The following is a 27,312-nucleotide window of genomic DNA, read 5'->3' as shown; positions in this document are numbered from 1 at the left end:
AGGCCACATAGACAATAACGCAATTTTTTTTTTTAAGATGAAAAATCAGAATAGAAAATAAGGTGCAGGAACTCTCTGTAAAGAAAATGTGAAAAACATATCATGGATAACTGATGGAGGAGAAATCACAGATGCTGCATATATAGACAGAAAAATGTCCTGTTTTCTAGTATTTTCCTATGTTGAGTTTCCTACGTTTGAGTTAGAGGTAAAGGGATTTCACAAGCAATTTGCAATAAAAAAAAAAAAAAAAAAGGCAAAAGAAGCAAGACAACCCAGCTTGGTGAGACAATGGATAATTTGACCATGAATTGAATCAGAGGCGACCGATTGAAGGAAAACAAAAGCATCAGTCCGTCTTTGGCTGCTCTTCATAAAGTAGGTTTTAAAATTAAGTTTCCAAGCATCATCGAAAAAGTATAATAAACTGGAAAAAAAATCTGAAACTAACAATCTTTTTCTGAGTCTCCGGTAAGGAGCAAACACTCTCTTCCCTAATATACTATATGCAATTGTGCAGGCAGCTGAAAAGACTTTACACAGGCGACTCGGTGAAATACAAGAGCAGCAGGCAACAAAGTCCAGGGAATCCAAATCATAGCTCTCTTTGAAACAACACCTTACATTATTCCAAAGGCAGTCACTTTCAGGTTGCCAACAACTCAAATTATTTATAGGAGACTGATTTATACACTTAACCCAATGGGAGAGGAAATACTTCTAATTATATCCAAACATCTTTAATATGAGGGGAATTATACTTGGAGACGTTCATTGCCAAAAACAAGTTTGGCCAAATATGATTTAAGAAAGAGGAGGCGGCGACATGTTTTCCATATTTGACCCTATAAAAGTACCCTTGGAATGAGTGTGACTTGTCTTTCCTCATAAAGCTTCAAGGTAAGTGTGTATGAGGACAGGGCTCTGTCTAAAGGGCCATTAGGGATGCCTGGCTGCCCGACACATGCCACACATCCTGGCTCCTACTGCCCTGGCAGCCCTGCCAGCCAAGCACCAACTTACTCTGCAGCAATTTTAATTAGATGTTTAGGGTCCCAGTCATTTCTTGCTTCTCAGTTCAGACTCATTCATGCTATTATTGGGAATTGTTAGAATTTAATCAGAAGAAATTTGCTCTTTTTCTTACAGTTCTGCCCCACTTCAAGGTTGCATCTCAAAGGTAAGATAATGGTTTCTTTTTCTCATGGCTTGCAGGGTGCAAGAAATCTTCTGCAGTGGTTTGAAGAGTGATCAGGAAGTTATGAATTAAAAGTATTTCAATTTCATGGCTGTTTATGCTTCCCTTGAAAAACTATGAGGGGAGCTTTAGACACTGGTTTTCATTCATTTATACATTTTGCAATACTTGAAATGTTTTCTGAGAATCTTTAGAAGTTTTTAGATACAATTTTTCCTATTTAGAGCATTGCAGATTTTTTAAATTGAATTATAACACGCAATACATTTCAGTGTTATTATTCATTTATAGAGAAAATGTAAATTTCCTAGACTACAGCTTTTACTCAAAACTATATATAATATAAAAAAATCTTAAGATACTGTCTAAATGGGTGAATGGAATGGATTGAGCTGAAACCTGCATGTTGCTCCATACTCTGTAAAATGGACTTTTTAAAAAATATGGTATGAAAACTGACTCAGCATTTTTAGAAAGACAAAGGATTTTAACTGTGCTACTAAATCACTGTAGTTTGAATAGACAAATATTGCAACTACACGAGTGCTTTGAGTTTCCTGGAAAAGACATCTTTATTATTATAAAACTGGTGACATATGATCACTATTGAAGGATTAATGAATGTTCAAGTGGCAAGGGCTGGATCTTGAAAAGAAAGTTTCAATTTTTATGAGTGTTGTTAATAAAGGAAGAAAACATAAATAACAACATTTTATAGAAGTCACTGAGAAATACTAAAGACAGGTGAAGAAGCTGAGTGTCAACATTATGATAGGAACAAGAGAAATTGATATATGACAGAATATTTTTAACGAAACAGTGCAAAACAAAGCTCCTCACGTTCCTGCTTTCCTTTATTAGGTAGTTGTTTTTAAATCCCAAATCTATAATGAAAAGGTCTTCACCATGTACTAAGTAGTTCCTATAATTTCAGCAACATATTTCTATTGATATTTTACTTTACAAAGCTGGCTTTGGTCCTTCCCCATAGCCCTGACATGTGTTCTAAGATGCATGAAGGATGCTGCAGAAGGAAAATACTCTGCCCAAGTGGTGCTTATAAATCAAATGGAAGATAAAAACTATGAGTAAAAGCGTTGGAGAAGCATCTTAGCATTGTTTCTGTATAAGATGATCAATCATAGAGGACTTCTAAAGATGAATACAAAAAATGAAACAGAGAAAGGAGCTATAATATGATACAGTATATGAGCCAGAAACAACAGACTCTTTTGAAACACAAGAATGAGTATCTGTCAGCACTGGCACAGAATACAGAGGGTGACATTTCACCTGCAGTCAAGCCAGGGAAGTGGTCATACCCAGCAAGATGCTAGCACTCAGCTGGTCAGGGAAGAAAGAAGGTCTTGCTTTTTTTTTTTTAACAAGAATCTAATGGTCCAGTTTCTGAATTTCTCATCTTTTCTTTCTCTGCCGGGCAGGGTCTTTGACTGGGCTGCCATCAATAACCCGCAGCCATGAGTTCCGACCAGGAAATGGCTATTTTTGGGGAGGCTGCTCCTTACCTCCGAAAGTCTGAAAAGGAGCGCATTGAGGCCCAGAATAAACCTTTTGATGCCAAAACGTCAGTCTTTGTGGCGGAGCCCAAGGAATCCTTTGTCAAAGGGACTGTCCAGAGCAGAGAAGGAGGGAAAGTGACAGTGAAGACGGAAGCAGGGGCGGTGAGTAGAGCCCCAGAAGCCGATCACATTCTACTGAGTGTTTCTGCCTGGCCACTTGATTGACATCAATGCTTATCTTTCCTGTCTCCCAGACTTTGACAGTGAAAGAAGACCAGGTGTTCCCCATGAACCCTCCCAAATTTGACAAGATCGAGGACATGGCCATGATGACCCACCTGCACGAGCCCGCTGTGCTGTACAACCTCAAAGAGCGTTACGCAGCCTGGATGATCTACGTGAGTTCATCCCCGTGGCCTTCCGCTCATGCGGGTCGTTCATGTTTGGAAAAACAGAACGTTACTGAGATCCCCAGCAAATAATTCTACGCCCTTTTGTTTCTTTATGGTACAGACCTACTCGGGCCTCTTCTGTGTCACCGTCAACCCCTACAAGTGGCTGCCGGTGTACAACGCCGAGGTGGTGACGGCCTACAGAGGCAAAAAGCGCCAGGAGGCCCCGCCCCACATCTTCTCCATCTCCGACAACGCCTATCAGTTCATGCTGACTGGTGAGTGGCCCAACCATGGTTCATACAAATTATTTTGCCACCTATAATCCCAAAATGTTAACGCTAAAACAATCCTCAGGAGTCATCAGATCCCACCACCAGGTTGCACAGAAGAGGTGACTTAAAGCACAGAGAGGAAGACACTGGTAATGGGGACAAAGACTCAGTTCTCTTGGTTCCAGATCCACAACCTGACTAGGCCACGCTACTCTTCCATCCCTCTTACGTTTGACTGATTATAGTCTCCTGGCTTGGAATACATGATTTATCTTAAATATTTAAGTAACAAAAGATTGAGTAACTGCTGAGTAGTATTGTCTAATAGAAATGAAAAATGTGTACTCAATCCTTTTTTTTTAATCTAAGTTGCTTGCTGATTATGGATAGATACAGATACTTTTAGGATGTACTGTTATTTCATTAAAGTCATCAGAACCGATTTAAGAAATGATATTGTCTCCTTGAACGAAGATGATATTTGGGGCTACATTATATAAACAGCAGTACTTACTGTTCCCCTTTAAAAGGACTGCATTCTGATTGAGGTACCCTCTCTCGCCTGATCTTTCTTTGTCCCAATGGTATACTTTTGGGAGGCTGATGAGAGTTGGGGTTGGAGTGTGTGATCTGGAGATAGAGGACGCTGTGTCTGATGAATTGATCCATTTAGAAACTAAATCTCAATCTTGGCTTGATTAAGACTATTTAAACCTATGAAACAGAGTCCAAACCCTTAGCATATTATGCATCTTTCTGTTACATGCATTCAGCAGCAGACAGCAGGCCACTGAAGTCTGCGAATGACAACCAGGGATGTGGTTCTGGCAAGGACTGCTTTTTTCTTTAAACTAGAAGGACACACTTCTGGTGGAGCTTAAGGAGCTTAAAATATGACAGCATTTTAATGTTTCTCTTCCCCAACTTAAGGGACTTATGAATAACACTACATGTAACTTTACAATTATATATTGAAAAACTCCACTGAACTCCATTTATACTCAATGCCCACAGTGTTTCCTGTATAAAAAGTTTTGTTTCGGCGGCTGGTATATATGTTGATGGTCTGCTGTTTTTCTTCTAGATCGGGAGAATCAGTCTATCTTAATCACGTATGTATTACTTCTCTGAAACTGATTCCTATTTTATTCTCACTGGGAAAATGACAAACTAAAAGATGAAATTAGCTCATATTCCCATATTAAAACAATGGCTATGACAGCCTAGAAACAGAAATTGTAGGGTTTAAATTGCATCTTGAGGATAAAACACAGAATACATGACTTGTTAGTTCAATCCTAAAAGTTCTGCGAAGGTAGAGAGGTAAAACACCAGGTACCACAGAGCCAGAATCCAGTACTGAGCAGGGAGCAGACACACCTTCTGAAATTTGGGCAGTCTGGGCCGTGTTACCAATGGTTCATTCCCAAGGCCTATCCAAGGAACATCTGTTCCTTTAAAGACCTAATGTGGGAATGACTTTAGTCTAAGGAAGCTGAAGAACACATGTCTTATTTCAGAGGCTCTTTACTAACTACACACAAATTACTAAAAATTTACAACATAGTGGCTGAGGAGCTGCTTCTGGGACTCCTCAAACCCTGGCTTCAGCACCTACAAGAGAGGCTGGTATATTTTAAGCACTCAAGAAATATGTGCTACATGATTACTGAATGAATGCTTCAGCTTACTGCAAAACAACAGTACTAGCATGAGCTAAATGTAGGCCGCAGAGAAAGTTCGAGGACACTCTGACGAAGACACATAAAGAACAGACATATGAGACGGTAAATGCAGATGGAGGAAGTCACTCGTCACAGAGCTAAATTCCTCACACATATTTCATCACTGTTTCACAGCGGAGAATCCGGGGCAGGAAAGACTGTGAACACGAAGCGTGTCATCCAGTACTTTGCCACAATCGCCGTCACTGGGGAGAAGAAGAAGGAGGAACCTACTTCTGGCAAAATGCAGGTGGGTCGGGTTGCTGGGATCAGGAGCCCAGCTCGGCCTGGGCTCTCCGGGGAGAAACTCCTGGAGCCCCACAGGTGAGCACTGCTCTCGCCCTTCTCGGCAGGGGACTCTGGAAGATCAGATCATCAGTGCCAACCCCCTGCTCGAGGCCTTTGGCAACGCCAAGACCGTGAGGAATGACAACTCCTCTCGCTTTGTAAGTCTCCTGCACACGGAAGGGTCTTCTCGGCCCTCGGGTGCCAGAGAAGCCTGTCTGAGTTATCATCTCAGTCTCTTCTCCCTCGTGCGCTTCCAGTTTGGTTTCTGACATCACTGTTTCTCACGTGCAAGGGTAAATTCATCAGGATCCACTTCGGTACCACTGGGAAGCTGGCTTCTGCTGACATCGAAACATGTGAGTAACAGGACTGCCTCCACAGAATCCAAGAATGACAAATGATGGTGGGGAGGAACATTCTACAGCTCCCGCTGAGCCTGGGCCCTGTGGAACCCCCGTCTGCTGCCAAACACGCCTGCGGTTAATGCCAGGCTCAACCACCGCCCAGCGTGTGCTGTCCCCACTTCAGCATGAGCTAACTGTTCTGCAGAAACTGTCAGGAGTTGCTGGCCTTGCCTCAAGTATGCCAGCCTCAGAAAACAATTTCAAGAGTTTCTAAGAAAAATCTAAGGCGAGGGGTAATTAAGCTCCCTAAGGGTTGAGGGTCTATCATTTCTTCCCAGTGTGAGCCTTGATAAACGTGGCTCTTAGCCACCCCTCTCTTATAAAGTAAACAAGAGACCCTGCCTGGGGAGGAACAGGCTATCAAGAACCAGGTATACGCCAGTGTCAAGGATATGCTGTACGGTGTGAAAAAGCCTTGAGCCCCGCAGCTGCAGTTTCCCTCCAGAGGTGGTAAGAGCAACCCCAGTGGTCTCCGCAGAGACACACTATGACTACCTCATGGGATCACTCACCTGGAATCGCAAGGGGCCAAAGAGATTTAGCTCATAACCCCCAACTGCCAAAATCACTCCAGGAACTTTACTACCTTTCTCTCCAATCATTGTCCGCTTGCCCTGGCAGATCTTCTAGAGAAGTCTAGAGTCACTTTCCAGCTAAAGGCAGAAAGAAGCTACCACATTTTTTATCAGATCATGTCTAACAAGAAGCCAGAGCTCATTGGTAAGAAGGAGTTTCAATGTGTAAGCTAGAAGCTAATTGTTTTATTAGCACCTTCTGACGTAAAACACATACCCCGAACTCTGTGTCCCCAGAAATGCTCCTGATCACCACCAACCCATATGACTACGCCTTCGTCAGTCAAGGGGAGATCACTGTCCCCAGCATTGATGACCAAGAGGAGCTGATGGCCACAGATGTAAGTGTTTTAAGCACAATTCGTTGGGTATGGAAATGACCATGACGAACCGCTGTCGGTGCCATTAAGGACATAGGATAAATTCTCCTCAGTAAGTTAGCATCGGCTGCCCTAACCTTTGTCCTCTCACCTCTCCTGGTAGAGTGCCATTGAAATCCTGGGCTTCACTTCTGATGAAAGGGTGTCCATCTACAAGCTCACAGGGGCGGTAATGCACTATGGAAACTTGAAATTCAAGCAAAAGCAACGCGAGGAGCAAGCAGAGCCAGATGGCACAGAAGGTACCAAACGAACCGCCAAGGCGGTTAAAGGAGAGACTATATAAGCCATTCCAAACTCAGGGCTCCTCTACAGCTGAGCGTCTCACAGGCAAATGCAAATTTAACCCACACAGTCATGATTCACTCCTTCCTCTGGGCCCAGGAGTGGGGGGCCACACACAGCAGGTCACACTGGATACCTGAATTGTGTCTCCGCAGTTGCTGACAAGGCTGCCTACCTCCAGGGTCTGAACTCTGCTGACCTGCTCAAAGCCCTCTGCTACCCCAGGGTCAAGGTCGGCAATGAGTTTGTCACCAAAGGCCAGACTGTCCAGCAGGCAAGTACATGGCTCTACGAACCACAGACATCTCAGGGTTTCAGTACCTGTCTGTAATAACAGCAACAATTACTATTCTATCGATGAAGGTGTACAATGCGGTGGGTGCTCTGGCCAAAGCCGTCTACGATAAGATGTTCCTGTGGATGGTCACTCGCATCAACCAGCAGCTGGACACCAAGCAGCCCAGGCAGTACTTCATCGGGGTCTTGGACATCGCCGGCTTTGAGATCTTTGATGTGAGTTAGCAGACACGGCAGGAGGAAAGCTTACAAATCCCACTGCCGCCTTCAGTGCTAGGAAGGGTCTATGCAGGGTAACCAAATCGACACCTGAAAGAAGATCCAAAGTCCATGGCAGGGCATCAACTCTGGCATGAGACAGACCTGGCCTCAGACTCCACCTGCCAATTCCTACCTGGGAACCTGGATAATGGACATAGTATCTGACCCACCATGGAGCAAATCCCACTATGACCCGGATGGAAAGCTCCTAGCCCTCCAGATAACACACACTCACTTCTGAGAGCTTCCTGCCACTACAAGGTTTCTCAATTTCAAGACCGAGGAACAGTCCCCAAGCACATAGTCAGCACCCAGGACATGACAGAGAAGGGGGTGAGGGCAGCAGTGGCAACAAAAGGCACTGGGGAAGGCCAGGACCACTTCAAAGAAAGGGTTTGAGATTCCTACCTGCCCTGCCACGTCCAGGGGCTGAGGAGGCAAATGGCATTGGAAAGACACTCAAATTCAACACCTCCCATGCAGCTTAGGAACGAGGTTCCCGAGGGCCTCTCCCTGACCGCAGTGGCTCAGGTGTGTCTGATCCAAAGGTCCCAGTTCTACACCTCTGTCTGTGAGTGCACTGATGGACACTGCATGAGATCTTCTCAGTGTAGGGACAAGAGCACTTTCACAAAGTCCCAAGCCCCCACACAACACAAGGAATACTCTTGCACCCAAGCAGCCACAGGAAGAGTCAACCACACCCTTTCAAGTAAGAGAGCTAAGCACAGCGCACACTTGTGACTTCCCTGAGAGTTTTTAAACAACAATTTAACCGACATGTAACTCACACAGGACAGTGCATCTAGTTTCATACGGAGTTCGACCGGTTTGGGTATATCCCAGACATGTGCAACTCTCACGACAACAGCCTTGAGAACATTTTCTTCATTCCCCCCACAAGAAAAGCCTCCCCGGCAAGCAGTCAGGCCCCATTTCCTGCTCGCCCCAGCCCCTGGAAACCACGCATCTGCTCTCTGTCTTCACTCTGAGCTGCCTCTTCTGGACAGGTCCTAGAAATGGAATCATACAGCACCCAGGCCTTTGAACCTGGCTCCTTTCACTCAGCCGAATGTTTGCGAGCTTCACCCCTGCTATAGAACCTCTTTGGCTTCCGTGTACGCTGACAGCGCTCTCGGTCAAGAGGGTTCCCAGTGGTGTTCATATGCAGGTGGCAGTTAGGCTCACCGAGCAAGAAAAGCCCCTTTCAAACAGAAGCTGTCATCACAAGGCCAATGTTTTTGTGTGTCTCTTCTGCTTATTCAGTTCAACAGCCTGGAGCAGCTGTGCATCAACTTCACCAACGAGAAACTGCAACAGTTTTTCAACCACCACATGTTCGTGCTGGAGCAGGAGGAGTACAAGAAGGAAGGCATCGAGTGGGAGTTCATCGACTTCGGGATGGACCTGGCCGCCTGCATCGAGCTCATCGAGAAGGTTCGTTCCCTTCTTCAGGCCACAGATCATACTTCTCACCAGCATTTCAAAGAAAATCGCAAAACCAGCTAGATACTATAGCAATATCAAATAAAACAGGAAAAAATACCTTGTATAAAAATCAGGAAAAGTCCATGTTTTGCCAACGCTGAGGTAGGCATTCTGGGGAAAGGAGATCGAATCTTTATTCGAGAGACCAAAATTCTCCATTTCTCCACATTCTACAATGCAAGCCTTATACAAAAACCATCCTTCCTAAGAAAAGAGGTGTGAGGAGAGCATGTTTTACTTCTTATTCTTGGTCAGCCTTGGATTCAGTACTGCTGCTATGTCAAACCAGGATTTCTAGCACTTTAGAGCAGGCTCTCAGATGTGCCCAAGACTTGCCACAAGTCCTCAGTACAACTGCACATTTCCCTAATCTCACTCCTAGAAATGCTTTTGGTAAGTGTGGGGTGTTAAGGCCAACACCAGACCTGGGTCCTGATGGGACTTGACACATACCTGTACTTTAACAACTTCTGACCGAAGAAATCAGTTTCCACTAAGTCTAGAGAAGTAAAGGACGCACTTACTTCAGTAGGACCATAATGCTACCCGTTGTTTCTCAAGGAGGACACATTCGACTGACATGTTTCCTTCATGCTTCCAGCCCATGGGCATCTTCTCCATCCTGGAGGAGGAGTGCATGTTCCCCAAGGCCACAGACACCTCCTTCAAGAACAAGCTCTATGAACAGCATCTTGGAAAGTCCAACAACTTCCAGAAGCCCAAGCCTGCCAAAGGCAAGGTCGAGGCCCACTTCTCCCTGATCCACTACGCGGGCACCGTGGACTACAACATTACTGGCTGGCTGGACAAGAACAAGGACCCCCTGAATGAGACGGTGGTCGGGCTGTACCAGAAGTCTTCCGTGAAGACTCTGGCTTTCCTCTTCACTGGCGCAGCAGGTGCTGATGCAGGTAATTCTCAATAGTTTTTTTCTATTCTATGGATAAAAGCTGGGTAGAGAAAGCCTGCATTATAACTGTGATTTCTCTTCCTCACAGAGGCTGGAGGTGGAAAGAAAGGTGGCAAGAAGAAGGGTTCTTCTTTCCAGACTGTGTCTGCCCTTTTCAGGGTACAAACCTCATTCTCTCTCTCTTAAAACATTCAGGAAGTTAATTTCTTGTCCCTTTGTTTTGTGGGGGAAGGGGCGTAATCATACAGAGTCTAGAGCCAGACGGACTCTAGGAACTGGGTCAGTACGTAGTGACAGAACACAGTCCCTTGGGAAAGTGTGGGGTAGCTTGGTAGAGCCAGCTCCAGGTGTCAGGAAACACAGGTGTCAGGAGGTCAAGATCGGCACGAGATGATAAAATTCAATACTGGGGCTGGGAAATAAGGTCATTTGATACTTAAAAGGTTCTTTGGGGAGATAATTAAGAAAAACATGAGATTTCCTTGAGCCTTTAGGAGCATCCAAATGAGGTAGCTGCTTAGGTGTATAATGGCATACAACTGAAATGAGTAGATTTTGAAAGCTGAGGATAGAAAAAGTGGTAGGATTTGGAGGCTAATCTAATCTAAAAGAAGAAAATAAGAAACCTGATATGATATGAATAGCTCTTTAAGGAAAATTGAGTTATCTTTTGACAATCTAGTCTGTAATAACTGAAGGTCTAGTTATTCTGAAAAATCAGGATTTCCATGGGGTGAAAAACTTCCCACCTTTGGTAATATGGCTGTCTGTTTTCTGCCAATTTCTACAACGGGCATTAAAAGGCCCCTTTCTAAGAAACCAGCAGGAGGGCACAGCTCTGTAATTATAAAGAATAAGCATGTGATGGAAAAGCAGATACAACTGAAAGTTGGGTAAAGAAGGAAATGGGACATCTGGAGGAAGACTGAATTTATCTGTAAATCAGACCACATATCTAGGCAAAAGATTACGGGAGGAGTATTTCCATATGTTAAAATGTCATGAATCTACAACATATGCTAGGAAATTCAACAGCAGTGGACACCATGTCAGCAGCTAGTTTATAATGAACAAAAATAGGTAGCAGAAGAACATGTTGGGAATGTGGAAATTCCAGAGATAGCCCTTCGTAAATTCAATCTGGGTACCGTTTGTTAGAATTGAACCACTATCATGGATCATGACAAGTATGTCTATAAATATGAATGTAGAAAAACAGTGCATTTTTAACCAAATATTCACATGGCTCCACAGGAGAATCTGAACAAGCTGATGACCAACCTGAGGAGCACCCACCCTCACTTTGTGCGCTGCATCATCCCCAATGAGACCAAAACTCCTGGTGAGACACTGCTGATCTCCACATAAGACGCCAGCGTGACTTCTCATTAGACTAGTATATGGAAAACATGTCTTTGTTCTTCAGGGGCCATGGAGCACGAACTCGTCCTGCACCAGCTGAGGTGTAACGGCGTGCTGGAGGGCATCCGCATCTGCAGGAAGGGCTTCCCAAGCAGAATCCTTTATGCAGACTTCAAACAGAGGTCAGACTTCCTCACTGGGAATTATTTTAAGAAGTTCCTCTTGGAGTTCCCGTCGTGGCTCAGTGGTTAATGAATCTGACTAGGAACCATGAGGTTGCAGGTTCAATCCCTGGCCTTGCTCAGTGGGTTAGGGATCCAGCGTTGCCGTGAGCTGTGCTATAGGTTGCAGATGCAACTTGGATTCCCACGTTGCTGTGGCTCTGGCGTAGGCCGGCAGCTACAGCTCCGAATAGACCCCTAGTCTGGTAACCTCCATATGCCATGGGCGTGGCCCAAGAAATGGCAAAAAGACAAAAAAAAAAAAAAAAAAAAAAAAGAAAGAAAAAGAAAAAGAAAAAAAGAAGTTCCTCTTATTTTTCAATGAAACAATCCTAGCATTTATAACTTCTATTAAAATTGCATAAAAGAGAAATTTAACAGACTCTGTATTGATATACTAAATGTTTGAACATGCAGAGAATAAATAGATAGAAAGGATTGCTTGTTTATGTTTGTTAGACTACCCACCTGTATAAGGCAGGCAGATTTCTTATTAGTGACAACACCTATATCATTTACTTGTTTTGGCTTGAACAGATACAAGGTATTAAACGCAAGTGCCATCCCTGAAGGACAATTCATCGACAGCAAGAAGGCTTCTGAGAAGCTCCTCGGGTCCATTGACATTGACCACACCCAGTACAAGTTTGGTCACACCAAGGTAAGTCTCCAAGCCCCGCCTGACACTGTGCCTGCCCCTTTGAAGTGTATGTCAAGTTCCTCATCGGCAGCTCTGCCCCCACACAGGTCTTTTTCAAAGCTGGTCTCCTGGGGCTCCTAGAGGAGATGCGAGATGAAAAGCTGGCCCAGCTAATTACCCGAACACAGGCCAGGTGCCGAGGGTTCTTGGCAAGAGTGGAGTACCAGAAGATGGTGGAGAGAAGGTATTAAATGGGGTATTATACCCTGTCAGCTTAGGCCTTTGATTCTGCTTCCTATTATACCTGACTTTGAACATCTCTGTTCCTATCACAGAGAGTCCATCTTCTGCATCCAGTACAATATCCGTGCCTTCATGAATGTGAAGCACTGGCCTTGGATGAAGCTGTATTTCAAGATCAAGCCCCTCCTCAAGAGCGCAGAGACAGAGAAGGAGATGGCCAACATGAAGGAAGAATTTGAGAAGACCAAAGAAAGCCTTGCAAAGGCAGAGGCCAAAAGAAAAGAACTGGAAGAAAAGATGGTTGCTCTGATGCAAGAGAAAAATGACCTGCAGCTGCAGGTTCAAGCTGTGAGTATCAGAACCCACTGCTTGTGATCCAATACTAACATTTCACTTCAGCAGTTGCTAGGGGACAGTCTAGATTCCACCCTACTAAGGGACTGATTATCAATCTTTCCTAGCTCACAACTCCTCAGAATGTCCCATAAAATTTTATACACAATATTACTAAAAAGCTCTATGGTAGGATTCCCTGTTGTTGAGAATCCTATCAAAGAGAAGGGAAGAATTTAAGCCGTTTTTCCTTCCCCTCCATTGTTTTTCCTAGCAGAGTATGGGCAGGAAATAAAATAATCTTTGCTCCCTGAGATTCTTCCTACTGAAAACGTAAATAAGAACAAGTGAAAGAAGGACAATATTGACAGTGAAGAGGGAAGAGACTTTGCGATAAAAATCTGTCAACTTGAAACCAATACTCTGAATTGATCTGATTGATGATATCGATAGCCCTCTGGCGATTTCCCTCTCAACTATCTCTTTAGAAACTCTCTAGTACCTAAATAGGGTCACTGCAAAGATAATGGCGATTCTTTCTACAAAGAGTGTCAATTAGGCAAAACATAAGAGAGTGTTGATGTTTTTGCTTTGCCACCCCAAGCTATATCCAGAGGCTTGGGAAGAAATATTTGATCAATACCACCATCTAACCCATTTTTATACCCCAAATGACAAAAGGATTTTACCGGCCACCATGGAAATCAACAACAGAACAGAAACTTTGAAAGTTGCTCTCTATTTCTCTGAATTCAGAAAGGAATCTACATTGGTTCCACCGGGTGCACAGGTTTTAGACACAGACTTAGAAAAGCTAAAGAAAGATGAATTGTAAATACCTAGGTTGGCACTATGACTGTCCTTGTAGTTTACATAGACCAAGGTTGTCTAAATTGAGGAGGGGCTCATCACACCTTCAAGAATTGAGGATAAGTCACTTGTGATGGAACATGATGGAAAACAGTGTGAGAAGAAGAATATATATATATATATGTATATATCTCTCACTGGGTCACTTTGCTATACAGTAGAAATCTACAGAACACTGTAAATCAGCTATAATGGAAAAAAAGAAATATACGGAAATTTTAAAATGTAAAAAAAATTAAAAATAAAATAAACTCGCTTCAAAAAGAAAAAAAAAGAATTAGGAATAACTTTACAGGGTACTTAAGCTTGATCCAAGCACACTCCTCTCCTCTCTGCATCCTCTTTTCAACATTATTCTGTCAGCTACCCATCTCATAAATATTTCACGCAGTTCCAAGCATGAGGGATACACCTTCGAGCAAGTGACAGAGTCCCTGCTGTATTCCAACTTTGATTTTTTCTCCTGAGAAACACACTTGCTACTTCTCTTGCACCACCTTTTGAAATGCTCCATTCCCCTAGTTCTTCCACGTGCTCCCTTTAATCCCCAGCTACGTTGTCACTGTAGCACATCTTCCCTTTAAGTCACTTTCTGATATTACCCCTCCCTCTGAGCAACATGCTAAAGACCCAGACATTTTCTTTGTTTTTCATGTACTAAGCTTTTCTCAAAAATAATAATAGATAAAGAAAATTAACTGGAATTATATACCAACACATGAAACATAGGCTATCACGTAAGGGAGTTAAAAAAATTTTCTTTGACCTTAGGGTTCCTGGTGGGGTCTCAAAAGTAAAAAGACAGACTGACAGGAGAAAAATATACAAACTGGATTTAATTTTTACATACGCATGGGAGTCTTCGCAAGAGAATGAAAACCTAAAGAACTGACCTAACCGCGAAGCTTTTATAACTTAGATGAAGAAATGATGACTAGGTGAAGAATGGACAAGACAAAGGGGTGGACTAGGGGCAGTAAATGGTGAAGAAGTAACTTGGAATGTAGTTTAAAAAGTTTTGTTTATACAGCCTTCTCCTCAGCCCTAAATTCTCCACTTCCTGTGAAAAGAATGTTTTCTTTCCTCCCAGTACAGGGAGGGCACCTTCCACAGGGGAGTTTTATAACCTGTTTCAGGGAAGAAGGGCGAGGGGAGTAAGTCAGAGTAGGCTTCCTGTTTCCACTGTTTTCTCAAACTCCTTTAACTTAAGATATTCATTATGCCAAGGTGCCATATTTGGGGACAGTATATCCTGAGCGACATCATCAAGTATGAATGAATCATAATTACATCAGGAATTATGACTTAAATTCTTTTTTTTCCTTTATTTTCTTGTCTTTTTTATTTTCTTTCTTTTTTGTTTTGTTTTGTTTTGGCCATGCCCATGGCTTGCAGAAGTCCCTAGATCAGGAACTGAACCTAAGCCACAGCAGTGAAAGTACCAAATCCTATCCACTAGACCACCAGGGAACTCCTAAATTCCTTTTTTAAAAATCTCTAGCCCCATAAGTGCTCAATATATATTTCCTAAGTGATGGAAAGCTAATAAAAATTAACTTACGGCTCTAAAGCACAAATTTACTTATTTGGACTCAAAATCTCAATAAAATCTGAAAATGTCCACAGAACAAAAACTAAAAGTGTCTATTGGCCCTTCTTAAGGAAGCAGATAGCTTGGCTGATGCAGAGGAAAGATGTGACCAGCTGATCAAAACCAAAATCCAGCTGGAGGCCAAAATCAAGGAGGTGACTGAGAGAGCTGAGGATGAGGAAGAGATCAATGCCGAGCTGACGGCCAAGAAGAGGAAACTGGAGGATGAGTGCTCAGAACTGAAGAAAGACATCGATGACCTTGAGCTGACACTGGCCAAGGTTGAAAAGGAGAAACATGCCACAGAGAACAAGGTAGGAACCATATTTCTACATAGCATAGACAGAATCTGCCATCTAATTAAACTGCTTTAGAATAGAGATAATCTTCGCCTTGACCTTTCCAGGTGAAAAACCTCACGGAAGAGATGGCAGGCCTGGACGAAACCATCGCAAAGCTGACCAAGGAGAAGAAGGCCCTCCAGGAGGCCCACCAGCAGACCCTGGATGACCTGCAGGCAGAAGAGGACAAAGTCAACACCCTGACCAAAGCTAAAACCAAGCTAGAGCAGCAAGTGGATGACGTAAGTCTAGGATTATCAAGGAAATTATTTTCTTCAAAAGGAAGCTAAGCATCCCTTTTGACTCAGCATTATTTCTATTTAGCTTGAAGGGTCCTTGGAGCAAGAAAAGAAACTTCGCATGGACCTAGAGAGAGCCAAGAGGAAACTGGAAGGTGACCTCAAGTTGGCACAAGAATCCACAATGGATATAGAAAATGACAAACAGCAACTTGATGAGAAACTCAAAAAGTAAGGATGATAGAATTCCACTGTAACCTGCTTATTGTCTGGATCTCAAACATATTACTTCACGGCACATGGAAAAAAAAACAAAGAGTGACATTTCTGACTTCCGTACTTAATGACAATGGCACATCATTGACATATAAAACATGCGCTCTGCATGGCCTCCCCCATCAGCCGTATACAGACGTTCAATTACACACAGAAAAGCAGACTGGTAAGAGGATGGACTGTGAGCCAGTGTGTTGCTCTCCTAACAGGAAGGAGTTTGAAATGAGCAATCTGCAAAGCAAGATTGAAGATGAACAGGCCCTTGCAATGCAGCTGCAGAAGAAGATCAAGGAGTTACAGGTAAGGACAGGACTTCCATCAGTCTCATTCAACATGACCAAATTACTAACACAAAGAAGCTACTAAGTGTGGGTTTTCCCTACTGCCAGGCCCGCATTGAGGAGCTGGAGGAGGAGATCGAGGCAGAGCGGGCCTCCAGGGCCAAAGCAGAGAAGCAGCGCTCCGACCTCTCCCGGGAACTGGAGGAGATCAGCGAGAGGCTGGAAGAAGCCGGAGGGGCGACGTCAGCCCAGATTGAGATGAACAAGAAGCGCGAAGCTGAGTTCCAGAAGATGCGCCGGGACCTGGAGGAGGCCACCCTGCAGCACGAAGCCACGGCAGCTACGCTGAGGAAGAAGCACGCGGACAGCGTGGCCGAGCTGGGGGAGCAGATCGACAACCTGCAGAGGGTCAAGCAGAAGCTGGAGAAGGAGAAGAGTGAGATGAAGATGGAGATTGATGACCTTGCTAGCAACATGGAGACCGTCTCCAAAGCCAAGGTATAATCATGATTTAAGCCTTAAAGAGATTTCTGTAGGGTAAGTGTGAGTGAGCCTTTCAAGGATCATTAGTTACTGGCAGGAGGAGACTATGACAGGGCAAGGTGGGAGGCTGGTGGGAGGGAGGGGCAACTCTGGTATGATGGGCAAAGGGCTCCATCTTCACATGAGAAGGGATAAACTGAAAGAAGGTGCATCCTAAAAAGTTAAGTCCTTTCAAATAAAAAACACAATTCAATGACATATTTTGAAATTTTTCATTTTTTCTCTTATGCACAAATACATAATTTGCTTCTCAAAATAATCTCATGAGCTGAATTATCAAGATCACCATTTTCATATGACAGATAAGCCCACTGAGTTAATGTTGGAATTCACAAAGTGATTCCATGGCAGTGTGTTTAGACTATATGTCTTGTCACTCTACCATAATCTAAGGCCTCAGTTGTGTTTGTTTGTAAATAACGTTTATTCTCAAAATAAATGAGTACTGCAGCTCCTGTTGAATGCCTGGATTACTGAAAATTTCTGTGGTCCAAAATACTTGCTTGAGATACCATCTACCCTTTTTTGAATGCAGGGAAACCTGGAGAAGATGTGCCGTACTCTAGAAGATCAACTGAGTGAACTTAAGACGAAGGAGGAAGAGCAGCAGCGGCTGATCAATGACCTGACGGCTCAGAGAGCACGCCTGCAGACAGAATCAGGTGGGCCATTTACCACTGCTGACCTTGAATGACAAATTGACCTTAGATGCTCAATTTGCCAAAAAACTCTGCCCTGAGATCCTTGAGCTCACATATGACCTCCCTGGGAGGTGCCCATTCATGCAAACACATTATTGACTGGCCTGGACTACGTTCTTTCTGTCTGTCTTTTTGGTTTGGGGTTTGTTTTCCCTTAAATAAATAAATCCAGGCTCTTTTGTTTGTTACTGTATTCAAGCAGATTTGACTCTAAGCTGAAAGTGATCAAATAAAAATCCTCACAGTATTTATTTTCACTTTTCAAAATGCTTCCACAAGTTACTCATCACTTTTTTACCTTCATTAGGTCTGTGTAACGTTATCCTCATTTAAAGATGACAGATTTTGGTAGTGAATGACATGACCCGTCCAAGAATGTGTGGTCTAGTCTTTTTCGTGATGTCTTGCCAATGGCTGGGAGCATCACAGATAAGTAGTAGGGAGGTACTCAGGGTTAGGGTTAGTCCGCAGTCCAGCCAGGAGCATTCATGTGAGGTTCAGAGAATCTTGACTATCCAAACTGGAGCATCTCTGCATTCGCTCCTCCCCCCATCAACTTGACCAACTTCCTGCCTCCCCACATGAGCAGATCAAAGTGTGGGAGAGCCATTTTACTCTTTAAAAATTCATCCTAATGTTGTTCGTTCTAGAACAAAGCTCAAGTAAGGCTTTTATTACTATTATACAGGTGGTAAGTACATTTTATGAAAAAGAAAATCTGTATTCTCAAAGAATCAAAATGCTCCTTGTAGTTTCTTTTCCTCAACACATGTTTATTCCTAGTAATTTACTAGTATGGAAAAAAAGAGAAGTTTGTGATTCTTAGTAAATGTTAAAGAGATAATAAGGCTTCCAGTAAACCAGTTCAAAAAATAGTGCTGAAAGAGTTTTCTCTCTTTTTAACATAATACAAGTGACCTATGAAAAACAGGAGTTTGAACAGTGTGGGTGAACTTTCAATGTGGATTTTTTTCAATCAATATGTACTACAGTATTGGATGATCCACAGTTGGTCGAATCCATGGATGTGGACAAAGAGGCCCACTGTAAAGTTATACGTGGATTTCTGACTGCACAAAGGGGTCAGAACCCGTAAACTACTGGTTTGTTCGAGGGTCAACTGCAGAGCGTATTTTCTGAATTATGGTACTTAAAGAATGAGGAGCAAATTTAAATGCCACTTACTTCAGGGACTGATTGGTTATCCATAAACCAATTCATTCTTGGAATGGAAGGACATTTGATTGTTTCTTAATATAAAACTCCTCCCAGGATTTTCTTTCAAATATCACTTCCACTTACAGAGAGGAAGCCTCCTATTTTCCACAGAATAAATTCTGTTTCAATAAATTTTCAGTGGCAGGTAAACTAGTACAACACTGGTGCCTTTTAGACAAAAATCACTAGAATGTTTTTTTTTTGTTTTGTTTTGTTTTTTTTTTGTCTTTTTGTCTTTTTGTTGTTGTTATTGTTGCTATCTCTTAGAATGTTTTTTGATTTACACTTCTTTTCACAAATTTCTTCATAATCTGTTATGATCAAATAATTTTAACTATCTCCTAAAGTCTTTTATGTTGTTCATACGCACATAATCTGCCTCAAAGTCTTCCCTACCCCTCATTTTCCCCAGGTTGAAGCAGATGGTGGTGGTTTGCTGGAATTCACGCTCTCCTTTGTCTTTCACACCCAGCTCCCTTAGTCTACTCTAGTTTGTAATTTAGAGCTTTAATTTACAAAATAAGGTAAGTTTTCTGGCTCTTGGTCTTTATAGGTGAATATTCACGCCAGCTAGATGAAAAGGACACGTTAGTTTCTCAGCTCTCAAGGGGCAAGCAAGCATTCACACAACAGATCGAGGAACTGAAAAGGCAGCTTGAAGAGGAGATCAAGGTTAGCCCTATTTACCGCTACTGCTGTTCTTGTCATTTTCCCTGCATCTGAGGCTGTTTTCTGCTTTCTTCTATAGATTTTCTTCTGGTGGCCTACTGGAGCTTAGGGACTAAACATCACTTTAAAGATATAAAATTAAGAGACCAATCTCTATGTTCTCAGGCCAAGAGTGCCCTGGCCCATGCTGTGCAGTCCTCCCGCCACGACTGCGACCTGCTGCGGGAACAGTATGAGGAGGAGCAGGAAGCCAAGGCCGAGCTGCAGAGGGCAATGTCCAAGGCCAACAGCGAGGTTGCCCAGTGGAGGACCAAATACGAGACGGATGCCATCCAGCGCACCGAGGAGCTGGAGGAAGCCAAGTATGTTCTAGACTTAATCAAAATGGAAATGTCTCTGTTAACAATCGAAGTGCACCTGCTATAAGTACCACATGGGCAAATGTCCACTGCTCCCCAACAAACACAAACCTAGAGAAAAATCACGCATGACGTAAACCTAAGCAAGAAAACAAATACTCTAGGTTTTCTAGGGAAAGAAATTAAGTTAGAGGATAAAAGGAAAAAGAACATAAGGCAAGAGGGAGCTGAATGATTATTCTTAAAAGAGGGAACTTTTGATATCATCTTATTCATGTGAGTATAGATAGAATAAGAGTCAATTACACTCTCCTGTGCTTCTCCTTCTTAGCCTCTAATGGAAACACTGATCCAAGGCGATAGGTATATAAGAGAAAAATAATCAGACTTTAAGGCACAGCTCTTCCTTTTGAGATATAAAAATATGGCTATTTGTAGAGTGAAAAAGAAACACATTATTAAAAACTAAAAAGTAGAAATTAAATTCTAATAAGAAATACAAGCTATATATAAAGAAAATCATAAATAAATCTATATAGAAAACATACATATATGTGTGTGTGTATATATATATAAAAACCATTTATATAACAAAGTCTAAATATTCAATGCGATCAAAAGTTCCAAGACTGAACTTATGAGGGAGAATCTAATTTATCACCAAGTTTAAGGAGAGGAGTTCCCACTGTGGGCACTGGAAACAAATCCAGTGAGGTGGCGGGTTCGATCCCTGGCCTCACTCAGTGGGTTAAGGATCCGGTGTTGCTATGAGCTGTGGTGTAGGTCGCAGACGTGGTTCAGATCCTGGGTTGCTGTGGCTGTGGCATAGGCTGGCAGCAACAGTTCCAATTAGACCTCTAGCCTGGGAACCTCACATGCCTCAAGTGCAGCCCTAAAAAGACAGGAAGACAAAAAAAAAAAAGAAAGAAAGAAAAAGAAAGTTTAAGGAGAGATCTAGTCATTTATTCTGTGAATAACAGACAGCCATATAGTTAGGATTATAAAGTTTGGGTGAATCCCTTAGAAGATTCTGAGTGACCATTCACTTCTACTGTCCTTCTTTCAGAAAGAAACTGGCCCAGCGTCTGCAGGATGCTGAGGAACATGTAGAAGCTGTGAATGCCAAGTGCGCCTCCCTTGAGAAGACCAAGCAGCGGCTCCAGAATGAGGTCGAGGACCTCATGATTGACGTGGAGAGATCCAATGCTGCCTGCGCGGCTCTCGACAAAAAGCAGAGGAACTTTGATAAGGTAATTTCTGCACATGTTTCTGCCCCAGCATTCAACACGTGATGAAAGGCAGCCTGCTACCTTCCGTGTGCCTTATTCAAACCACACGAGGGCTGTTCTCAGCCACTCCTGCTCCATGAGTAAGTGGGAAGAGGGAGGGAGCACCCATGGTTCCTAATACTTCTGATTCATAATTATTTTTCAGTCCCAGTTCATTGCAACTCTGAAAGTTGTGAGAACAGATGGTTTTCATTCCATCAAACCTTCTCCACCAAATTTCTTGCCCATTCTTTGGCGCACAGATCCTAGCAGAGTGGAAACAAAAGTACGAAGAAACTCATGCTGAACTTGAAGCCTCTCAGAAGGAGTCCCGCTCCCTTAGCACAGAGCTGTTCAAGGTGAAGAATGCTTATGAGGAGTCCTTAGACCAACTAGAAACCCTGAAGCGTGAAAATAAGAATTTGCAACGTGAGTAAATTTTACCTTTTCTTCGAAAGAAAGATTTAAAAGGAAGTTTTCCCTCAATGAATAAATTTTTAAATCTTTGTTCACCAACAGAGGAGATTTCTGACCTCACGGAGCAGATTGCAGAAGGAGGGAAACGTATCCACGAACTGGAGAAAATAAAGAAACAAGTGGAACAAGAAAAGTCTGAGATTCAGGCTGCTTTAGAGGAAGCAGAGGTATACATTTTATTGTATACTCTAAAACAATTTCGAGAGGAATTAAGATCCAATGCATGTAAGAACTGGTGAATCAAGAGAAAAGACAAATAGCATCTGTGTCCTAAATGTGAGGATGGAAAATTGACCATGCAAACAACATAACTGTACATTAGGAACTGCAGGAAAACAAAGATGAATAAGTTAAGGGCCCTGCCCTCAAGGGAATAGCTAACTGGGGAGATAGAATTATACAAAACCAATGGTAAAACATTACAGAAATTTCCATAACAATGGAATAAAGATGTGCTATGGTAGCACAAAGGTAAGAACTAATTCCTGTTTCTAGAATACTACCTACTTCCATCCCCTGCTAATGTCACCCTTTGCTGTCATTAAGGCATCTCTTGAACATGAAGAAGGAAAGATTCTGCGCATCCAGCTGGAGTTGAACCAAGTCAAGTCGGAGGTGGACAGGAAAATCGCTGAGAAGGATGAGGAAATCGACCAGCTGAAGAGGAACCACGTCAGAGTCGTGGAGTCCATGCAGAGCATGCTGGATGCTGAGATCCGGAGCAGAAACGACGCCATCAGGCTCAAGAAGAAGATGGAGGGAGACCTCAATGAAATGGAAATCCAGCTGAACCACGCCAACCGCATGGCTGCCGAGGCCCTGAGGAACTACAGGAACACCCAAGGCATCCTCAAGGTACACGGGCTCGGGAGGTGGTCCCAGGGATGCTGGGGTGACTGTGGCCCTGAGAACAGGGCGTCTCAATGACCGTTCATCCCACAGGACACCCAGATCCACCTGGATGACGCTCTCAGGAGCCAAGAGGACCTGAAGGAGCAGCTGGCCATGGTGGAGCGCAGAGCCAACCTGCTGCAGGCTGAGATTGAGGAGCTGCGGGCCACGCTGGAGCAGACAGAGAGGAGTAGGAAAGTCGCAGAACAGGAGCTCCTGGATGCCAGTGAGCGTGTCCAGCTCCTGCACACCCAGGTGAGTGAGTATAACAGAAGAGTAAAAACTACAGTGGACTGAAGGTGAAATTCTTGCTCAAATTTTAGTACTAGCTAAAAATTAATTCATAGTGTCTTATGGGGGTTAAAGTTTACAATGTTTACTGATTTTTTTATGATTTTTATTGTTTCCGTTATAGCTGGTTTACAGTGTTCTGTCAATTTTCTACTGTACAGCAAGGTGACCCAGTCACACATACATATATACATTCTTTTTCTCACATTATCATGCTCTATCATAATGACTAAATACAGTTCCCAGTGCTATACAGCAGCAACGTTTACTATTTTTGGATTAACAATATTTGTTTATCTAAACTGTGATAGAGTTGATGAATTAGTTAACTTAGTTTGGGAATTCACTAGAACAATGGACATCCCTATTTTGTTCCTATGTACTCAATATTTCTAAATTTTATATTTTAACCAGAATACCAGCCTGATCAACACCAAGAAGAAGCTGGAGACAGACATCTCCCAAATCCAGGGAGAGATGGAGGACATTATTCAGGAAGCTCGCAACGCAGAAGAAAAGGCCAAGAAGGCCATCACTGATGTGAGCAGAGGGCCATGCAGGGGTGGTCAGGCTACAGTCCCAATGGGCTACTCAGCTCCCTCGACTGATTTCATTTTACTGCTACTTAGGCGGCCATGATGGCCGAGGAGCTGAAGAAGGAGCAGGACACCAGCGCCCACCTGGAGCGGATGAAGAAGAACCTGGAGCAGACGGTGAAGGACCTGCAGCACCGTCTGGACGAGGCTGAGCAGCTGGCCCTGAAGGGCGGGAAGAAGCAGATCCAGAAGCTGGAGGCCAGGGTGGGTCTTCTGATCATCATAGTCCCATCTCATTCCAATCCAATGCACGATTTTGAATGTCTAGCACCGCTAGACGATGCGGGGCATACAAAGATGAACAAGAGATACACCTTGCCACCCAAGAGCTTACAAGGGGAATGATTAGACCAGGGCATCAAGGACTACATATAAAGCAGAGTGCAAGTATTATGGGTAACCTGATGAAGTAAAAATGCATCGAGTAAATGGATCATAGTGGATGTCTATAAAATGCCCACTTTCTTGCAGGTACGTGAACTTGAAGGAGAAGTTGAAAGTGAACAGAAGCGCAATGTTGAAACCGTCAAGGGTCTACGCAAACACGAGAGAAGAGTAAAGGAACTCACTTACCAAGTAAGTAAAATATCCCATCTCGGTTTTCCCCCTAATCTACAAGTAATCAAAAACCAAATATACAACAAAATGTGATGGTATCTGTACTTTCAAGAAACTTACTCTTTAAAATATTTCAGACTGAGGAAGACCGCAAGAACATTCTCAGGCTCCAGGATCTGGTGGATAAACTGCAAGCAAAGGTGAAATCTTACAAGAGACAAGCTGAGGAAGCGGTGAGTTTAAAACTCCTTGGAGTTACTGGGCTGTCTCTTCTTCTCAGGTGTGTCCAAGCCAAGTCAGTTACAGTGGTGAAAGAAGGGTAAAATAAGGAAGGATCAAAGGAAAATGATTCAATGAAGATCTGAAGAATGAGAAGAAACCAACAACTTGAAAAGCCGGGGGAGAGTGTTTTAGGGAAGAGGAAAAGCAAATGCAAAGCTTTTGAGTGGAAAAGAGTCTGGTCAGAGAGGCAGAAAGAACAAGAGACAATAGTAGAAATGGAGCTGGAGGTCTGGGAAGGGTCAACGTGTCTTCTAGGTCATGGTAAAAAGTCTGGCTTTTATTCGAAGTACAGTGGAAGCCTGGGAAACTGTAAGAGGGTTTATGCTGGGTTGGTCATGCCCTGATATATATTTAAAAAGAGTGTTCTGGCTATTATGTGGAGAATGGATTGTCAGATAACACAGTTAAGAATAGGGAGACATTTTAGGAGGATTTTCAGGTGGTCTGGTGGCTTGTGGAGCAGAGAGAAGTGGAGAGATTCAAGATATATTTTGGAGGTAGAAACTGCAAGATGTGCTAATAGGTTGTGCTTGGGAGGTGAGAGAAAGAAGAACAAGGGCAATTCATCAGGTTTATGGTTTGAGTCACCAGGTGGATGGCATGATAACTTACAAAAATGGGAAACTAAGGGACGAACATATTTGAGTCCAAGAAGGAAACAGGAATTCTGTTTTGGAAATATTGTTTGAAGTGCCATTATATACACAAGTGAAGGTGTCCAGTATGCAGTTAACTATTAAGTCTCAGAAGGTCTCAGTTATGTTCAAACCACTAGATCCTCAGCACTCCACCTCACCTCCTTTCTCCAGCCTGTGATTTATTTGAAATAGCAATCAAATGATATCCATTTCCTAAGTATGGAAGGGTGGAAATATGTACCTACATATCACAAATTAGTTCCTTTGTTCACTTAAGGTTTTGATTTTTCCCCTGACCTCTAAGATATGAGAGAGAAAGAGACTTAACTTTTCTCTGGCTCCTATTTTCTTCATCTTTAAGAGGAAGATATGGGTTTTTTTTTCCCCAAGCTCTATTGTTTAATGACTCAAAGTTTTCTAAATGCTCTAAATTTGAATGCTATATTTTGGATGGTTCTTAATGAGCCTTTTTAAAAAGAATGGTTACTAGAGACTAAACTGGAACTGGCCTTTTCAAATTTACTGCTGTATATTCACACATAATCAGGGACCAGTCAGACTATTTTATATTGTTTAATTTTTTTCTTTTCTTTTCTTTTTTTTTTTTTTAAGGGCTGTACCAACAGCATACGGAAGTTCCCAGGCTAGGGGTCAAATCTGAGCTATAGCTGCAGCTATACACCATAGCTCATGGCAGTGCCAGATCCCCGACCCACTGAGTGAAGCCAGGGATCAAACCTGCATCCTCATGAATACTAGTTGGATTCATTTCCGTTGTGACAAAATAAGAACTCCTATCTTGTTTAATTTCTAAACTGCATTAATTGGCAATAATTTATACTCCAGTGACAATTTATATTCAAAAGTATTAGTTTGGTATAATATATATTGTATCCCTGCATTTTTAAGAGGGCTAGTTCCATTCTCAGGATTCCAGGAGGGAAAAAAAGAGGCTGGAAAGCCGGCATATTTAATAGTAGCTCTCATAAATTTGGATGTTATAAAAGGAGAACTTTTAGAACAACCTGGAGACAAATGTGACCTGTCCCTCCTTGCTACCAGGAGCAAGGAGCGTAAGAGTTTTTGTGTGTGTGTGTGTTTTTTTAAAATCAAAAGCATTTTTCTAGGCTTTTTAAAAGGCTTACTAGAGTGAACCATTTTTAAGTAAAAGGAAATTCAAGACCCACTGACCTAAGAAACAAGAAATTCTGAAATTTTTTCCCCTCATAAATGCATTTGCATTTATTTTCAGGAGGAACAATCCAACGTCAACCTCTCCAAGTTCCGCAAGCTCCAGCACGAGCTGGAGGAGGCCGAGGAACGGGCTGACATTGCTGAGTCCCAGGTCAACAAGTTGCGGGTCAAGAGTCGGGAGGTTCACACAAAAATCATAAGTGAAGAGTAATTCATCCAAATGCTCAAAAGTGACCAAAGAAATGCACACAATGTGAAAATCTTTGTCACTCTGTTTTGTACTTAATGATTTTTGCAGATAAAAAATTTACCTGCAAAGAATTTGTGAGTCTCTATTTTTCACTGTGTCGATTTATCTTTTTAAGCATCAAGAAAGAAAGAAAGAAAAGATAGATTCTATTTATATCTTCTGGAGAAGCAAGATTCCCTTTGGTATGTTACTCACCTCCACCTATTTCCTATACATCATTAGACAACTGTTGAATGCTACATCTTGAACCACAATTTAAAATAATTTATAAAGCAGTTTTTAACAGTCCTTAATATATGATCCAATTTTCTGCCAACATTTTCTACAACCTAATATTCCGATCTACATTGCCATTTCATTTGGTTACATAAGAAAAATGAATAGATAAATGGACAGAAGTTTGGCAAAGAAGCAGGAAAGGAAGGTAGGGTCTGATAATGGCAGCCAGTTTTAGCTGCACACTTAACACTGACTCTTCTAGAACAGATGAGATTCCTTACGACCCTTGGAACATTCCCCCACCTCCTGGCTTGAATTAAAATCCACGCCCCCACCCCCACTCCCCACCAAGAACAGTGCTTCTCTGGAAGCCCTTGCAAGAGGTGACCATGATTCTCTCATGCTTTAAAGAATGCTTCAGTCCTCAGCTAGAAATGAGGTCCTCCTCGATCCCCACTGCTGTTTATCCTCTTAGAGAAAGTTCTTCCTCCTTTGAGATTCATGCTGTGCTGTTATTCCACAAATCTACTGCTGTCATCCACCAACTTTTCATTAGATTTCGGCACTCTCCTCTCTCCACCCAATTCTTGCTACCTTCCTGGAAGACTTCAGAGTCCACAGAGACGATGCATCCGATACACTGACTCTCATCCTCCACTGCTTTCTCTTCCCCTCCATTCCTTCCACAGCCTCACTCCAGAAAACACCCAACCTTTGAAGTCACCAAATCAGGCATCTTTATGCTGATTTTCTAGCTTGTTTGT

At 42.7% G+C, this 27,312-nt stretch overlaps 1 protein-coding gene across 2 annotated transcripts; it reads left to right on the top strand.

Moving 5' to 3' along the window:
* Positions 1-537: 537 nt before the first annotated feature.
* Positions 538-26,400, top strand: MYH1 (myosin, heavy chain 1, skeletal muscle, adult). Of its 2 annotated transcripts, XM_021066024.2 has the most exons (40): positions 538-900; positions 1,150-1,180; positions 2,641-2,880; positions 2,973-3,116; positions 3,232-3,388; positions 4,470-4,497; positions 5,245-5,359; positions 5,463-5,555; positions 5,690-5,753; positions 6,423-6,521; positions 6,614-6,717; positions 6,860-6,998; positions 7,197-7,315; positions 7,405-7,554; positions 8,866-9,036; positions 9,689-9,998; positions 10,086-10,156; positions 11,252-11,339; positions 11,424-11,541; positions 12,118-12,241; positions 12,328-12,464; positions 12,556-12,811; positions 15,329-15,571; positions 15,664-15,840; positions 15,923-16,068; positions 16,323-16,413; positions 16,503-16,892; positions 17,473-17,599; positions 19,410-19,528; positions 19,691-19,887; positions 20,951-21,134; positions 21,416-21,581; positions 21,672-21,796; positions 22,176-22,484; positions 22,572-22,775; positions 23,226-23,351; positions 23,441-23,611; positions 23,879-23,983; positions 24,103-24,198; positions 26,138-26,400. In XM_021066024.2, the coding sequence occupies exons 3-40, from the start codon at positions 2,677-2,679 to the stop codon at positions 26,288-26,290; spliced, it is 5,820 nt and encodes a 1,939-aa protein (XP_020921683.2). In that variant the 5' UTR covers positions 538-900; positions 1,150-1,180; positions 2,641-2,676; the 3' UTR covers positions 26,291-26,400. The 2 variants fall into 2 exon arrangements, with proteins under 2 accessions (XP_020921683.2, NP_001098421.1); NM_001104951.2 differs by lacking the exons at positions 538-900; positions 1,150-1,180 and having other exon boundaries at positions 2,639-2,880; positions 26,138-26,295.
* The last annotated feature ends 912 nt before the right edge of the window (positions 26,401-27,312 follow it).

Source organism: Sus scrofa, chromosome 12 (genome assembly GCF_054392235.1).
Source record: "Sus scrofa isolate SSC_HxYL_T2T_F1_AM1 chromosome 12, Sscrofa_HxYL_maternal_Yorkshire_Landrace_v2.0, whole genome shotgun sequence".
NCBI lineage: Eukaryota > Metazoa > Chordata > Mammalia > Artiodactyla > Suidae > Sus > Sus scrofa.
The sequence above is the reverse complement of the archived record's forward strand: the minus strand, read 5'-3'. Positions and strand labels throughout refer to the sequence as shown.

Bases quoted from the DNA above. Each gene is read 5' to 3' on its own strand.
- MYH1 (XM_021066024.2), top strand. From the start codon at position 2,677: ATGAGTTCCGACCAGGAAATGGCTATTTTTGGGGAGGCTGCTCCTTAC. The intron at 5,556-5,689 runs GTAAGTCTCCTG...CTCACGTGCAAG, and splicing joins ATGACAACTCCTCTCGCTTT to GGTAAATTCATCAGGATCCA. The intron at 21,135-21,415 runs GTAATTTCTGCA...TTTGGCGCACAG, and splicing joins AGCAGAGGAACTTTGATAAG to ATCCTAGCAGAGTGGAAACA.